Source organism: Heterodontus francisci, chromosome 10 (genome assembly GCF_036365525.1).
Source record: "Heterodontus francisci isolate sHetFra1 chromosome 10, sHetFra1.hap1, whole genome shotgun sequence".
NCBI lineage: Eukaryota > Metazoa > Chordata > Chondrichthyes > Heterodontiformes > Heterodontidae > Heterodontus > Heterodontus francisci.
In genome coordinates, this window is record NC_090380.1 from 38,452,354 (window position 1) to 38,468,990 (window position 16,637).

General features: G+C 42.6%; 1 protein-coding gene across 4 annotated transcripts in view; it reads right to left on the bottom strand.

Annotated features, from left to right (window-relative positions):
- Positions 1–6,745: 6,745 nt before the first annotated feature.
- The window catches only part of LOC137374405 (toll-like receptor 8), a 59,711-nt gene continuing 49,819 nt past the window's right edge, over positions 6,746–16,637 (bottom strand). For all 4 annotated transcript variants that reach the window (XM_068040466.1, XM_068040467.1, XM_068040468.1 and 1 more), the window contains one exon: positions 6,746–12,639. In XM_068040466.1, the coding sequence (XP_067896567.1) occupies positions 9,490–12,639 (3,150 nt within the window). In that variant the 3' untranslated portion in view covers positions 6,746–9,489. The remainder of the gene's footprint in view (positions 12,640–16,637) is intronic.

The window sequence follows — 16,637 nt, forward strand, 5'->3', positions numbered from 1 at the left end:
TCATTTCCATTCATTCACCAATCTTAAAGCCTGTTAAAAATGGTCTTTTCTGAGTGCCAATGTTGTTTTAATTTCCACCCTTTTTTCTCAGGAGAGTTAGTAGTGGGTGGGTCTATCCTGAACTCTCTGAGTCATGCAAAGACCTTTGACTTCAGGGGATGGGTGGTTCCCTTTTCCTCTGACTGCGGGGGAGGAGTCTTTGTTACTCTCCCCTTTGCTCTCTGGGATACTCCTACCTGCAGGTATTTGTGCAGATGTATCTGCACTCTCCTGGGAATCGCCACATGACATCACCCTCACTGGTTCGGTGCCCCCTGGAGGTCTCATTTTGTCTCTGCAGATTCCTGTAAATGCTGTTAGCAACTCTGGTGGGGTGCTTCTAGAGTCTGCATTTACATAGGAGGATGTGGGGTCTAACTTTTCACTCTTTCTAGGGTTGTTTGACCAGACAGTAGGGGTTTTCATCCAGTATTCTTCCCGGACTTCCTCTAACCTGCCCTGTTGGTCACTTTTGGCAGCTGTGTGCCTGCCTGTTCCCTTTTGCTCTTGGCAAGGTCCCTTACAGTTCACCAGCCCTCTGCTGGATGGTCCTCCTAACACTGGTACAGGACTTAGGGGTGCAGATTTCACTGTAAGTTGGGGTTTCCCAACAACCTGGCAAATGTGGCAACCTCAACATTTTTTTGTGGAGTTTTGGCCAGTCAAACTGCTGTCTTGTACGGGCTTTGGTCTTTCGTATACCGGCCTATACAGCCACTGTAGTCTCATGGGCCCTTCTTAATATTTCTCCCCAGTACCTCAGTGACACCACTAACTGGTGAACTACTGTCCACTCCTTGTCCTCAGGTCTGTGAGGAGAACTCTCAATTTCCTAATCAGTACCTCATTATTTAAATAGTAGCAATCAGGGACTCGCTCTGCTTCCCTTTCAGACTGGGCAGCTTGTGCTAACTCTCACAATACTGGTCAGCTCGCTAAGCCTCAGCTAGGGAATATTCATTTAATTCATTCCCTAGGTCTCCTAACTTTCCAAAGAAAGTCTCTGAACAGGCAGACCTCATGGTCATCTGCCTGAAGTGCCAATGCAGTCTCCTCTGGGGGAGCTGGTTTGACCATGGCCTGACCCACTACACATTCAGGGACTCTGAAGGGGACAGTCTCCTGCCACTGCCCTGTCTCTCTGACCTCCTGCAGTCTTTCTTGCACTACTGGGGAGGCTACCACTTTCACCCCTGCCGGATCATTCCCTAGGAGCAGGTCAACCCTGTCCACAGGTAGGGACAATCCCTACAGTCACCGGTCCCAAAACTAGATCTCACTCCAGGTTCACCCGGTGTACAGGCACAGGCATACACTGCCCTCCAATACCATTCACCACCATTTTGGTGCACTGTCTGGGGAAAAGGTCAGGCCTTTTCCCAGTAAAAGTAACTCCACTCGAGGGGTATGGGGTTACTTCCCCTTCAAGTACAAAACCCTGATAACCTTCAGGAATCCTATTAACTTTCCCTGAACTGGCCGTATCAACGTTCCTGGTTTGCACTTTTACTACAGTTAAAGCCACAGCTTGTTCTGTGTTTTCCATCAGGGTCCCGTCTTCACTGAGTGGGTGTGCCCTGATTAACCCTACCGGTTTTCCCTTTAGTTCCCAGCAGTCAGCTTTTACATACCCTGCTTTATTACAATGGAAGCACACAGGTCTCTGGGTCTCACTCTCGCTCACAGTACCTTCCTTTTTGGCTGGAGGAGGGCCCTCTGTGTCTCCTGCTTTCCTTTCTCTCCTAGGATTGTTTGGGCTCCTATCACCTTCCTACCCTCTGTCCTTTTTGGATTTGTGGGAATGATTAGGAAAGATTCTCCCCTGGGAAACCAACTTATAAGTTAAAGCAAACTCATTGGCCAGAACAGCCGCTTGCCGGGCTCCATGAACCCCCTGCTCCTTTATATGGGTCTTTATTGAGAGTCGGAGAGAGTTTTTAAATTCCTCTAACAGGACTACTTCCCTGAGAGTCTCATGGCTGAGCTGTATTTTTAAAGCCCACGGCCACTGGTCAAAAGCCAGCTGCTTACTTCTTTCAAACTCCAGATAAGTTTGATTAGCTTTCTTTTTGAGGGTTCTAAACTTTTGGCGATAGTCTTCAGGTACTAATTCATATGCACTGAGGATAGCATTTTTGGTCAGCTCATAATTTGATGATCTCTCATCTGGCAACAAGGAATAAACCTCATGGGCTTTTCCTTTGTTCCAATTGTATCTTTGCTAACAATACCCTCTCTGGGTCTACTTCTAACACTGCTTCTGCCTCTTCAGATTCAAGGGAAAATTGGTTGGCCGCTAGCCTTAGGATTTCAGACTTCCTCGCCTTACCATGTCCAGTGATCCCACACTGCTCAGCCATTTTTCTCAACTCCTCCACAGACAGTGCTTTGAACTTATCCCAGGTTACTTCACCCTGGCTTGGAGAATGACTAGCTTCGGTTGCAGACATGTTCGTTTTCAATCTCACACAACCACAAGAAAACTTGTATGAATCTTGTTCTTTTTTTCTTGATTGGGACAATTTGCCTTCCCACTTCCAATTTTTCTCGTTTGTCTGTGGGTAAAGTTGCAGATGCTAGTACCCAAATTTCTGTAACAACCAGGGGTCTCGGGGTCTTTTACTGTCTTCACCTGATCTTATTGTAACAGGGTTTAGTTTTAAACACACTGTGTTTTGAGCTCCCCCTTTGGTGAATACTTGTTCACCAATTTCCAATTATAAGACAAAGAAATGAGCATAAACAGGTTTTCTTAGGTTTAAAGAAGAAAAGTGAAATTTATTAAACCTTAAACTTGAACTCTAATACGGTGTATCCTACAGATACACCACCCCTCCCCCCACCACGCTAGCATGCATACGTGATACGCATATGCAAATAGAGACAGAAAAGAGAAGAAAAATAAAATGGAGAGGTTTGAGGCAATATCAGAAGAGTTTCTTGTTTACTGTGCTTCAAGCTCACTGTAGTCCTTTTGTAAGTAGTCTTGCTTTTCGTTGGGGCCCAGTATTCTTCTTAAACCTTGTTTATTGTAGGAGACTTTTCTCTCTTAGAGTTCCTGCGTCTTTAATAGTTTCCGAAGCTGGTGAGAGTGAGATGAGAGCAGACATTAGAAAGATGTTCTCAGTCCAGGAGCAAAGCTTTCTGAGTTCCAAATCCCTGTTGGAAGTTCAAACTCAAAAAACTCCAGCAGTCAGCATGTAACCAAACTGGTCCAACCATGTCCGTTTGTGTATTCCGTCATTTTAACAGTTAACCTGGAATGCTAGCCTTTCCACCTTCAACGTCTGGTAATCAAAAGTCCATTGTGGATTAAATTGGAGCAGGGAATAACTCCTTTGTCCTTTGAAGTCCTGTCTGTTGATATGCCAATGTCTCTCTCCAGCCAAAGTCTCCAATTGTTTTTTAAAGCAAGTTCTTTCTTCACCATCAACAGTTTGAAATCAATGTTCATGTGGCAAAATTAATTTTCCTCATTCTTGGCAGGTGGGGGGCTTGCCTGACAGTAGAATCAGTGCACCAAATATATATTGGGTATGAATTCAATGCAATACACAGTGAGGTATGTGAGTGAGGGTGCTGGAGTTGTCTGTTACTGGAAATATGCCATGAATGGAAACCAAATCTTTGCAAACTTTTCCCAATTCAGTGAGTACATAACTTTTCATTGAGTGTCTTCCACATGTCATTAAGCCACAGTGAGTGGTGTCCTGAGTTGGTGGGTGAGCTGTAACTGCTTCCATTTCATTGGAATCCACCAAGCATTTTATTTCCGCAATGCAATGTACAGCATTTAATGAAAAACACATCACCAAGTTAGGAGTCCCAAGTTTACTGTCAACTGCATTTGTAGTTAGTCGGTGTCCAGGGTCACGCATAAAGAATAGCCACTTTGATGATGTGCTAGAGAACAGCCAGCACCTGTGGAACCATCCCCGAGTATGAGTCAGTGCGTTCAGGAGGGGAGAAAGAAAAAATAAAAATGTGCTTATTATAGAACACAGTTGAAAGCTACAAACTTTAATCTATCAGAAAAGTATATAAACTTAACATTTTTCCTCTGGATGACAAAGCCAAGGTTAAAAAAAAGGAGAGAATATAGTGTTCCTTTATAAATCAACAATAAAACCTGGAAACATGTTTCAACTTACAGCACTGTGGGTGTCCTTACCCCACATGGACTGCAGCGGTTCAAGAAGGCAGCTCACCACCAGCTACTCAAGGGCAATTATGGATGGGCAACAAATGCTGGCCTAGCCAGCAGAAGCCCACATCCCATGAATGAATAAAAAAAACAAGAAGACATCAAATGGGCTTAGGCGGACCACATGCATCTGAAGAGAAAATACCACCACTTATGTGTTTTCCTGTCCTGCTATTAGTACTGGAGACTAAGCACAGATAATCGAGCAAACAAACTGAATGGCCTCTTTGAGATCAGTGAAACTTGTGATGCTTGTCGGCAACCTCATTAATTCTGTCCAAACTGAAAGTGATAGCCCTCTCCTGTCTGGCACCAGAGGCCTCTATGCCAACACTCAAGTAGGAAGCAAAAATTGCCTCTTGGACCTTATCTTGGGGACCTCTTTTGCAGGTGTTTCTGAAAGTGCTCCACATTCCATGGTGGACGTCTTTTTTTAAATGGACATCTAATATGTTGTGTATGCTGCTTGACTCCTCCACCCAAATTTCCACTTGCCACTTACTTTCTAATATAACCTACTTGATGTTCTGCATATGAACTGAAAATCCCCAAGCTCTTCACCCAGTGTAAGGGGCTGGCAGTGGTGGTGAGGTTTCAAGGTCTTAGATTTGGGATTCTGCGATTTGCTGCCATTCTCTCCTGACTCTTATGGGCTGTCTTACCTTAAAAAAGGTAAAGCAGAAGGGCTAAATTAATATCAGTAGTCATGAAGTGCAGTAAAACCTAGATGTCTGAAACAATTACATTCTAGGCGAGGTTTCTAGTAAGGCAATTGTATGTAAGGCTGTGAATGAATGAATGAACATTTCCAGGTGAAGGATGGAGTGTAAAGGGCACTGTGCTGCCTCCTGGATATTGATGGCAAGCCATTGGAGACTTCAACATAGTGTGATAGGGGAGGATATTGGAAGTGGCAAATGTGCTTAGTACAGTGCATTCTGGAAGCTGTGGCTGACTCCTCTTACTTGTGTGACCAGGTGTTTCCCCTGCACAGATTGGAAATATGTGGGATCATTGAGTTGGTAGTGAATGTCCTAATCACCTTCCTCCACTGACCCAGAGCTGCTCTCATTCATCCGTCTATCCCAAACAGTTGCTTGCTCCTTCCGGTCCTAAACCTCTTGCAGACACATCAGTATCTGAAAATATGTTCTATATGGATCTTGGAATAGTTCAGATTGTCCGTTAAGGAAATTTCTGTCCTGGCTCCAAAACAATACTCTGTGTTGTGGCTCCTTTAATTTGTTGAAGGCCTCTTTATATAATAAAGTTGCTAAAGATAATAATCTTGGTAACTCTGCTGAGGGCTATACCTTAAGGCATACTTCACTTGTGGATATATCAAGAAGACTCAAATGGAAGTGTGCTGTTTACATCTAGTTTCCCTAGATCAGCTCATTACCATAGCTTCAAAGTAGCTTTGCACAGGCCCCGAGGCCTCACTAGTAGTGGGAGCAGAAGCCTGCATGTTAAATTAATTGTAAAGGGATAGGCACAATTAAAGGAGAGTAGCAACAAAAACAACTTGCATTTATATTGCGCTTTTAACGTAGTAAAATGCCCCAAGGCGCTGAATATCACAATACGGTGACAAGATTCTGAAAAGTTTGGAAAGGCTCATTGTCAGCATTTACTGGGGCAGAGGACTAAGAGACAGGCATAAGTGAAGGGAAAAGAGACCCAAGATACATCCATGAGTCTGCAGGAAAGTAATGGAGCAACTTAGCACACAACCCCCTCCTTAATGCTTTCTGAAGTGGTGATGGTACTACACTAGGTGATTGGTCTTCCATGCTTCTTTGCTGAATCTCCTGATAGGTTAGCATTGCAGCATGCCTCCAAGGAAGAGGAGCAAAGTTTCAGGCCATAGTGGACCGTTACTGCCACTGAATGTGCCAGCTCTATGCAGCACAATATCTGCAGGTGCCCTTGCAGCAGATGACACTGATATGCATCCTAGCGGATGCAGCTAATCACTGTGGTAGGCCTATTTTCATGCAGTGTCACTGAAAACTGACACACTGTGATTGCAGTCCTTCCATCACGTCGATGGAAATAAAAACCAAGAGAGATGTAAACCAGGCTGCTGACTTGTTATCTTTCATTTTACATTATCACACAAAGTCAAAATCTATCCTGTGTAGTGATGTTAGATGAGATTCAAGTGAGGGATCGAGGCACTGCTCCTGTCTGTTGTTGCAGTGATCAGTTAGAACAATCTATTGAAAGACTACTTTCCATAATTACAGCTATTTTACATGGAATTTATGCCAATCACTACTCCAGTGGATATGAAAATCAGCTGGCCCTGGAAACTCTCTTGAAATTATCTCTCCAGATCACCAGCGGGTGCAAATCGTCTTCCATTGGTGTAAAGGTAGCACTATGCACCACATCGAAATCTGCCCCAATCTCAGCACCTGACCAGATCTGCTTTCTCATCACTAGATTCAAATAAACTTTGGACATAGTGAATAAGGCAAAAATAGTTTATTAACACAGCATCAAGTAAAAAAAGCAGCACAGTGGTCTCACTTTATATATTGGAACAGAACACATCTTCAATCAACCAAAATAAGTGAAGGGCTTTCAGAAGCAGTACTTAAGACATTTTAAATTGTCAATGCACCAGTAGTTTGACTTCCCCTCGCCTTTCTGAATAATAGGTAAAATCAAAGTAAGTTTAATGGGTTGAATTACCATTATATTGTTAATAATATTGTTTCCTTTACTGACAAAGAGTGATATGAGCTAGGGAAGCTTATGCAAAAGAAGTGACAAAGGGTGTGAAGGGTGAAGTCAGGAAAAACAGAAAGAATATTTTGGAGAAACCCAGCCTCCTGGTGATAAAGATAGGAATTTGGATTTTGGTGTCTGACAGAGAGAGGTAGGGGAAGAAACATGCAAGTTCTTGGAGATGAAAGAAAGCAATCTTAGTGACTGATTGGACGTGGAAAAGGAAGTGGAGTCTCATCCAGCAAAATGCCCAAATCCTATACGTCAGCACTCAGTCTGTGTAGATGAGGAGGAAAATGGAATCAATACTAAAAGATCATAGATGCTTCTGAGAGCGAAATGTGATCACTTCAGTTTTGCTGACATTAAACTGGTGAAAATTATGGCTCTTCCACAAATTTGTGCAGGATGGTAGTTGAATGGAGAGGTGTCATTGATGGGTTGATGGAGAGGATAGATGGGAAGTAATGAGCATTACTGGTATACATGTTGAAACCGTGCTTCCAAATGATGGTTTTTAAGAATTTGGATGTAAATGATAAAGAGGAGGGTAGCAAGGATGTTGCATTATGCGAGCATTGGAAGAAGAAGCCACCTGAGATGAAGTAGCACTAATGAGGCAACAGGCATTAATGGAACCAAGGAAGAGGTAAAGTGGATGAAGGGTCACTGACCCGAAACGTTAACTCTGCTTCTCTTTCCACAGATGCTGCCAGACCTGCTGAGTGGTTCCAGCATTTCTTGTTTTTATATTATATATTATATTATATAAGAGGTAAAGTGGAGTTTGACGAATGTGGAATGGTTGATGCTGTCATAGTGAGTAGGGAGGTTCAGCAGGGTAAGAAGAGACATTGAACTGTGGTCACACAAGAGCTTATTGGTGATTTTGACCAGTGTTGTCTCAGTGCTGTGAATGAAGCAGAAGTCTGATTAGTGGGCTTCAAATGGGGATTAGTATGAGAGGTGAGATTTCAATTGCAAAGCAATTTATTGTAGTTGGAGCAATATTTGGGAAAGTGTAAGGATTGAGTGTGTGATTTGAAGAGGGTGGTCATTTTGAAGGATATAGGACTGAGCTGGAGAAAAGAGTCAGATTGATAATGTTACAATCATGGTACTGAAAAGGAGTTTAGTGATCAAAGATTTCTATGGGAGGAAATTGAGAGATTAGGTGGTAGTCTAAAGAACAAAATAAGTTTTGTGATGGTGGGAGAGCAGATGGGAGTGAAACTGCAATAAACGGCAGTGGGTGATCAGATGGAGAAGTGGTTTGGGCAGTAGAGCTGAGGGAAGGATGCCCTAATTTTGAACACACAGAAATCCATGAGCTCCTCATAGTGAGGGTGGAGGGAACTGAAGGCTGCAGTCAGAGGAGACAGTTTGACAGTTTATTATCGAGGGGAAATGAGCAATTTTGACTTGCTCTTGCTCTCCAGGTTGGCCTTAATGCTAAGATAACTTGGTCGTGGAAAGGAACCATAGTTGAGCTTAGATTTGAGAACAGATTGCGAAAGAAGTAGACTGGAGTTTTCAGCCTGCCTGATTAGAGATGGTACATTATGTTGTCATTCTAGGCCCCCGCCTGCCAAAGATGAGGCACATTAATTTTATCATGAACATTAATTTTTAAACTGTTACTGGAGTGAAGAAAGGACTTGTTAAACAGACCAACCGTGGTTGGAAAAGACATTTGCATATTAACAGGTAGTGCTTGGAAGGGCAAAGGACTATTCCCTGACACGATCAACCCACAATGGACCTGGATCACCAAGTATTGTGTGTAAGAGGAGCATGCCAGGCCCTGCTAAGATGATCCAATCCACAGAGCCGAGACATGGGCAGACCAGTTAGTCACATGACTAACCTGCTTGGCAACCTGGGATATTCTGAATTGTACAAACAGTTTGAACTCAGAGAAAGACTGTTAGCTCCTGGATTGAGAAGATCTCTCCTGTCTGCTCCCGTCTCTTTCTCACAAGCCTCTGAATCCACTGAAGATACATGAACCCCAAGAGAGAGAAGTCTCCTACAGCGAACAAGGTTTAAGAAGAATACTGGGCCCCAAAGAAAAGCAAGAACTACCTACAATCATGGACTCTACAGTGAGCTCGAAAACCCGTAACAAAAACTCTTCAGATATTGCCTCAAACTTTTCACTTTATTTTTTCTTCTGCTCTTTTCTGTCTCTATTTGCACGTGTGTATCACATATGCATGCTAGCGTGGACACATCATGTATCCATAGGAGTCAACCGAATTAGAGTTTAAGTTTAATAAATTTCAACTTTTTTTCTTTAAACCTAAGAAAGCTAGTTTGTGCTGATTTCTTTGCCTTATAATTGGAAAGCGGTGAACAAGGATTCACCAAGGTGGAGCTAAAAAAAACATGATGTGTTTAAAATTAAACCCTGTTACAGTAAGACCAGGTGAAGACTGAGAGGGACCCCTAGACACCCTTCTCACCTGGTCGTAACAATGTGGATAAAAGTAAAAAAGCTTCAATTGAGGTTAAGTGAACTCCACAGTTGTGTTGTATCTTGACCTATTGTTTGTGGCTATTACATTTCTTAAGCACTGCCAGAAAAAAACTTCAGTATTAGGGTTTTGAGGCCAGCGTAACACTGAGCTGCTACATAACCTTTTCCTTAATCTCAGATACTTTGAGTTTATTAAAACAGGCTCTAACAGGAGCAGCACAATTACATCTTCATTTTCATCCATCAGTCTTTGGTGAGCCATATAAAAGGCTGTTTTGAAAGTTCCTCTCTTGACATAGCTCCTTGTGAGCACAAACACAGTCTTTTTGCTGTTCTGTATACTGTGAGAAAGATTGTCAACAACAGCCATTCCTAACTCCCAGTCTCTCTCTTCCAAACATAGGCAGAATTGCCTGTCTCCTTTATCTTCCAAATGAACTAATAGTTCATTGACAACCCAGTCTGTCACAGCCAGATCCGAAGTGTCATAAGCAATAAATGCATCGTAGGAAAAGCTCTGCATTGTAAGAGAGTGATACGGATTCCCTTTTAATTTATTAGTGCAGAAATAGTAAAAGTACCATACATCCCAGAAAAATAAATGATGGGTCACCACTATAAACATTGTGCAAAAAATGATGATGGCAGAAGCCAAGCTTAATGAAGCGGCAACGCCATCCATTGTACATGTGTGCTGATCAAGGAGAATAATGCTCTGTCCTCGATGATCTTCAGGTGATTCACAGGTAACATCAGTGGCCAATTGAGGAATGTCCAGGTCACAATTATTAATCCATACAATAAATGGTGCAAGTTCACAAGTGCAATAAAATGGATTCCCTTTTAAAATGAGCACTTCTAGGAAAAGTTGTTCGCTTGCTGAAAAAACTGTCTGGTTTAACACTTTAATATTGTTATAGCTTAAATCAAGATATTTTATTCTGTTTGCTGATGTAAGGAAGCTTACGGGAAGTTGAGAAATTCTATTTTTTCTCAGTACAAGTTTTTGGAGGGATTTGGTGCTATTATACAGTCCATCGGGAGCATTGGTTAACTTATTGTTGCTCAGATCTAAGGTCAGCAGATTCTTCAATAATTGTAGTTTATCCCAATTAATCATGTTTAAACTGTTATCGCTGAAAGACAAATATGACAAGTTATGTGGTAAATTTTCATAAACATCCAAGGGGATATGTTGCAGTTGATTGTAAGATAAATCAAGATATGTTAAATTAGTTAGATTTTTAAATAAGCATATATATCTACAGTCCTCCTTATTCCATAAAATATCCAAGCGATTCCCTTGGAACTTCAAAACTTCCAAGGAGTTACTGTTCAATCCTGACTCTGTCAAGGTGAAGATGGCATTGTGGCTTAAGTTTAACACTTTCAAATATTTAAGGTTTTCAATAAAACCCATTTTGTGTGTGACACCCTCAACAATGAAATAGTGCAGGTTGTAACTTAAGTCCAACACTTCCAGTTGCCACAGTTCTTTAAAAGCATTATCATAAGCTGGATCAAGTCGATTAAAAGAAAGATCTAAATATTTCAGATTGGGCAAGGATGCAAATTCAGTACCATTTAAAGCTTGCCCAATTGCATTTGCTGACAAATTCAGGCACTTTATTTCCTCAAAGCCTTTAAACTGCTTTGGAGTGATGAAGAAAATATTGTTCAAACTCAAATCCAATGTCTTCCCATAAGAATGACAAGCCGGCTTCACCTTTAGTCCAAGGATATTGCTATCATCGTCATTAAAGGATTCATATCCCTGATTGCTATTTTCAGATCGTAAATATGAATCTTTTAAACTTGATTCTACATAAGGAAAATGTTTACCTGCATGCGCAGAAACATAAAGATCTCCATTATCTGATGGAGGGGATATCCTATTCTCTGACAGATATATTACCTCAAGTGATGTAAATTTTTGAAAGATTGTTAAGTCTGCTTGTTTAATGAAATTCGTACCGAGGTTGAGGACAGTAAGATTGCAGAGACGGTACAGTGGTTTTAGATCCTGTGAATCAAGTTCTTTGAAAACGTAACCTTCAATACGTAATCGCCTTAGGGAGACTAATTTGGAAAAATTTCCTGAAAGGTTGATAGCTTTTGGATAATATTTTATTTCATAGTTGAAAGACAAGTCAAGTTCTTCTAGTCTGGGTAAGTGGTTTAAAAAGTCTCCAGTAGCAATTTCATGAATCAAGAAATTCAGTTGAAGTTGCAGAACTTTCAAGCTGGTACAGTTCTGAAACCAGTTGCTTTCTATTTTGCGGAGGCAGTTGCTGGAAAGAATTAATGTCTTTAACTTTGAAAGTCTTTGAAAAGCATAAGGATGTATGTGAATGGAGTTATCTCCAGGGCAGGGTTCACATGGGTAAGGAGCATTATAGCATCTGGGGCAATTTCCAGTTAAATCAAGGAACTCTAGGTCAACTAGATGACTAAAATCATCTTGGTTTATAGTTTGAATCCTGTTTTTCTGGAGACACAGATAACTTAAAGTTTCTGGCAGATTACGAGGAACGGAAGTTAAATTGTTCGAGCCAAGTGTGAGAATTTTCAGTTTGTTGCCACTTGAAAATACCGCATCCTCTATATGGATAGACACATTGCAGGGGTTGTGATGGTAACAGTTTTGTGACAAGTAAAGTTCTTCTATGTTTGACAGGTTTGGTAAATTCTCTTTTGTTATATGTAGAATCTTATTGCCATTGAGGCTGAGCAGTTGTAAACTAGATGGCAGTTTCTTAGGAATTTGGCAGAAGTGGTTTTCATCCAGGTATAATTCTTGTAGTTTTATCAAGGAGGAGAAGCTGTCTTCTGCAATACTCATGCCCTTCCTATATGGATGCGTTACAGTGCTTCCAGGTAAAATGTTCCCGCTCAAATCTAGTTTGGTTAGATTTTGTAAGTTGAAGAAGGAATAATGGGAAATATTTGTGATCTGATTATCTGCAAGATTTAGACTGGTTGCATTCAGAGGAATGTTTGCTGGTATGCTGTGTAGGTGGCGACTTCTACAGTCTAATTGAATGGAGGCGCCATTGTTCCGTATACTCACATCACATGGGAGACTTCTGGGAATCCAACTGCTTGCGAGCAGTTTTACAACAAAGTAGAATAAAAAGAGGAAGCACAGTAAAGTCAGTGCTGGGGCTGATGTTCCTTTTACCTATAGAAACATTTCAAATAAATTGAGAAGGGAAGTTCATGTTATTAATCATTTTCTATATTTACATACAATAGTTTTGTATTCGCCTCTTATCACACTGAAATTATCGTTGCTGAACTCTATTAAAAGGAAGCCCCTGGCTTCAGAAAGCTGACTATACTCTTCCTATATATATATCTATTCTCATACATCACAGCATCATTTTAGATATTTCAAAGTTAATGTATTTGTCACCAAACAGTGACTTCACAGTGTATAATGGTACTTAGGATTACACAGACACTAATACATTTGCATATTTCAAATGCATTATTTCACCAGTGAAGATAGCCATGAATACACAACAGTAAAACATTATTTTATGAAATCTTATTAAAAATTCTCTCCACGTTGCCCACTTACACTTTTCATATTCATTTTGCGAGCAACAGCAAGGTACGTAACAAGGGTGGCAAACAGCTGCTGATGATTACTCTGAACTAATATCCAGCCACTGTTAGCAAGTCAAAACCATGAATACTGAAAGTCACGTTTCTTCTGTAGATGATATTATAAAATTACTTACTGAACCTTGGTATGGTGGCCTAGCACACCATCCATTGAAGTAAATTTGTACAGCAAATTTATGGGCTGGATTTTATTTTGGCGATGGGAATCCAGCGATAGGCCGGAAGGTGGGGGATGACCCACCTCGGTCCTTCATTGGACCCCTGCCAAATTCAACGGTGGGCAGGCAATTAACTATCCACCGTCGGGAATACTGTCCCCTTTAAGGGACAAGCTCCCACCCCGAGCTGCTGATTAATCAGAGGGCCAGCAGCTCAGCAGTCCCAGCAGCACCAGTGGGAGCAGTGGCCACTGCTGATACTACAGGAGGTCCTGGGACCAAAGTAAGTGGGGTCAGGGTCACCGAGGCCAGTTAGGCAAACCTCAGTGAGAGGATGGGGGGCTGATTGATGAGGGCGAGGGTGGGGAAACTTGCTTTGGGGTGGCCATCGCCTGCAGGGGGACCTCCGTGGGTCATGAATTGCCCCTAGAGGAGGGAACCCCCCACAAGCCTGCTTTGAGGCTGCCAGGTCTCACCAGGCAGCATCTCCAACATTGGCTAGATGCTAGCGGAGGCGGGAGATGGTTCTTAAGTAGCCCTTAATGGGCCAGTTAAGTGGCTTAAAATCCCAGCCGACTTCCTGTCTGCCACAGTGCCTGCTATAGACAAAATGGCATGGGGGCAGCACAATGTCAGGCACGCTGCCCGGCACCATCCCATGTCATTTTGTCTGCTCCCCTGGCTCCCTGCCCATTACCAAGGGATGGATAAAATCATCCCTACACCATTGCAATAGGATATTTGCTTAGATCAGAATTTGTACTGAATTTTGTTACTGAGAGTCATAGAAGAGATACAGCACGGAAACAGGCCCTTCGGCCCACAGAGTCTGTGCCGACCAACAACCACCCATTTGGATAGCGAAGATGATTCTCGACAGGAGCGAGAGTAACAGGGTAGTGGTTATGGGGGACTTTAACTTTCCAAATATTGACTGGAAATACTATAGTTCGAGTACTTTAGATGGGTCTGTTTTTGTCCAGTGTGTGCAGGAGGGTTTTCTGACACAGTATGTGGACAGGCCAACCAGGGGCGATGCCACATTGGATTTGGTACTGGGTAATGAACCCGGCCAGGTGTTCGATTTAGATGTAGGTGAGCACTTTGGCGATAGTGATCACAATTCGGTTAGGTTTACCTTAGCGATGGGCAGGGACAGGTATATACCGCAGGGCAAGAATTATAGCTGGGGGAAAGGAAATTATGACGCGATTAGGCAAGATTTAGGATGTGTAGGATGGGGAAGGAAACTGCAGGGGATGGGCACAAACGAAATGTGGAGCTTATTCAAGGAGCAGCTAATGCGTGTCCTTGATAAGTATGTACCTGTCAGGCAGGGAGGAAGTTGTCGAGCAAGGGAGCCGTGGTTTACTCAAGAAGTTGAAGCGCTTGTCAAGAGGAAGAGGGCGGCTTATGTTAGGATGAGACGTGAAGGCTCAGTTAGGGCGCTTGAGAGTTACAAGCTAGCCAGGAAGGATCTAAAGGGAGGGCTAAGAAGAGCAAGGAGAGGACACGAGAAGTCATTGGCGGATAGGATCAAAGAAAACCCTAAGGCTTTCTATAGGTATATCAGGAATAAACGAATGATAAGAGTTAGAACAGGGCCAATCAAGGATAGTAGTGGGAAGTTGTGTGCGGAATCAGAGGAGATAGGGGAAGCGTTAAATGAATATTTTTCGTCAGTATTTACAGTAGAGAAAGAAAATGTTGCCGAGGAGATTACTGAGATACAGCCTACTAGGCTAGATGGGATTGAGATTCACAAGGAGGAGGTGTTAGCAATTTTGGAAAGAGTGAAAATAGATAAGTCCCCTGGGCCAGATGGGATTTATCCTAGGATTCTCTGGGAAGCCAGGGAGGAGATTGCAGAGCCGTTGTTGTTGATCTTTAAGTCGTCATTGTCGACAGGAGTAGTGCCGGAGGACTGGAGGATAGCAAATGTTGTCCCCTTGTTCAAGAAGGGGAGTAGAGACAGCCCTGGTAATTATAGACCTGTGAGCCTTACTTCGGTTGTGGGTAAAATGTTGGAAAAGGTTATAAGAGACAGGATTTATAATCATCTTGAAAAGAATAAGTTCATTTGCGATAGTCAGCACGGTTTTGTGAAAGGTAGGTCGTGCCTCACAAACCTTATTGAGTTTTTCGAGAAGGTGACCAAACAGGTGGATGAGGGTAAAGCCGTGGATGTGGTGTATATGGATTTCAGTAAGGCGTTTGATAAGGTTCCCCACGGTAGGCTATTGCAGAAAATACGCAAGTATGGGGTTGAAGGTGATTTAGAGCTTTGGATCAGAAATTGGCTAGCTGAAAGAAGACAGAGGGTGGTGGTTGATGGCAAATGTTCATCCTGGAGTTTAGTTACTAGTGGTGTACCGCAAGGTTCTGTTTTGGGGCCACTGCTGTTTGTCATTTTTATAAACGACCTGGATGAGGGTGTAGAAGGGTGGGTTAGTAAATTTGCGGATGACACGAAGGTCGGTGGAGTTGTGGATAGTGTCGAAGGGTGTTGTAGGGTACAGAGGGACATAGATAGGCTGCAGAGCTGGGCTGAGAGATGGCAAATGGAGTTTAATGCGGAGAAGTGTGAGGTGATTCACTTTGGAAGGAGTAACAGCAATGCAGAGTACTGGGCTAATGGGAAGATTCTTGGTAGTGTAGATGAGCAGAGAGATCTTGGTATCCAGGTACATAAATCCCTGAAGGTTGCTACCCAGGTTAATAGGGCTGTTAAGAAGGCATATGGTGTGTTAGCCTTTATTAGTAGGGGGATCGAGTTTCAGAGCCACGGGGTCATGATGCAGCTGTACAAAACTCTGGTGAGGCCGCACCTGGAGTATTGCGTGCAGTTCTGGTCACCGCATTATAGGAAGGATGTCGAAGCTTTGGAAAGGGTGCTGAGGAGATTTACTAGGATGTTGCCTGGTATGGAAGGAAGGTCTTACGAGGAAAGGCTGAGGGACTTGGGGTTGTTTTCGTTAGAGAGAAGGAGGAGGAGAGGTGACTTAATAGAGACATACAAGATAATCAGAGGGTTAGATAGGGTGGATAGTGAGAGTCTTTTTCCTCGGATGAGGATGGCAAACACGAGGGGACATAGCTTTAAGTTGAGGGGTGAAAGATATAGGACAGATGTCAGAGGTAGTTTCTTTACGCAGAGAGTAGTAGGGGCGTGGAACGCCCTGCCTGCAACAGTAGTAGACTCGCCAACTTTAAGGGCATTTAAGTGGTCATTGGATAGACATATGGATGTAAATGGAATAGTGTAGGTCAGATGATCGGCGCAACATCGAGGGCCGAAGGGCCTGTACTGCGCTGTAATATTCTAATTCTAATTCTAATTCTAATATACTAATCCTACATTAATCCCATATTCCCTACCACATCCTCACCA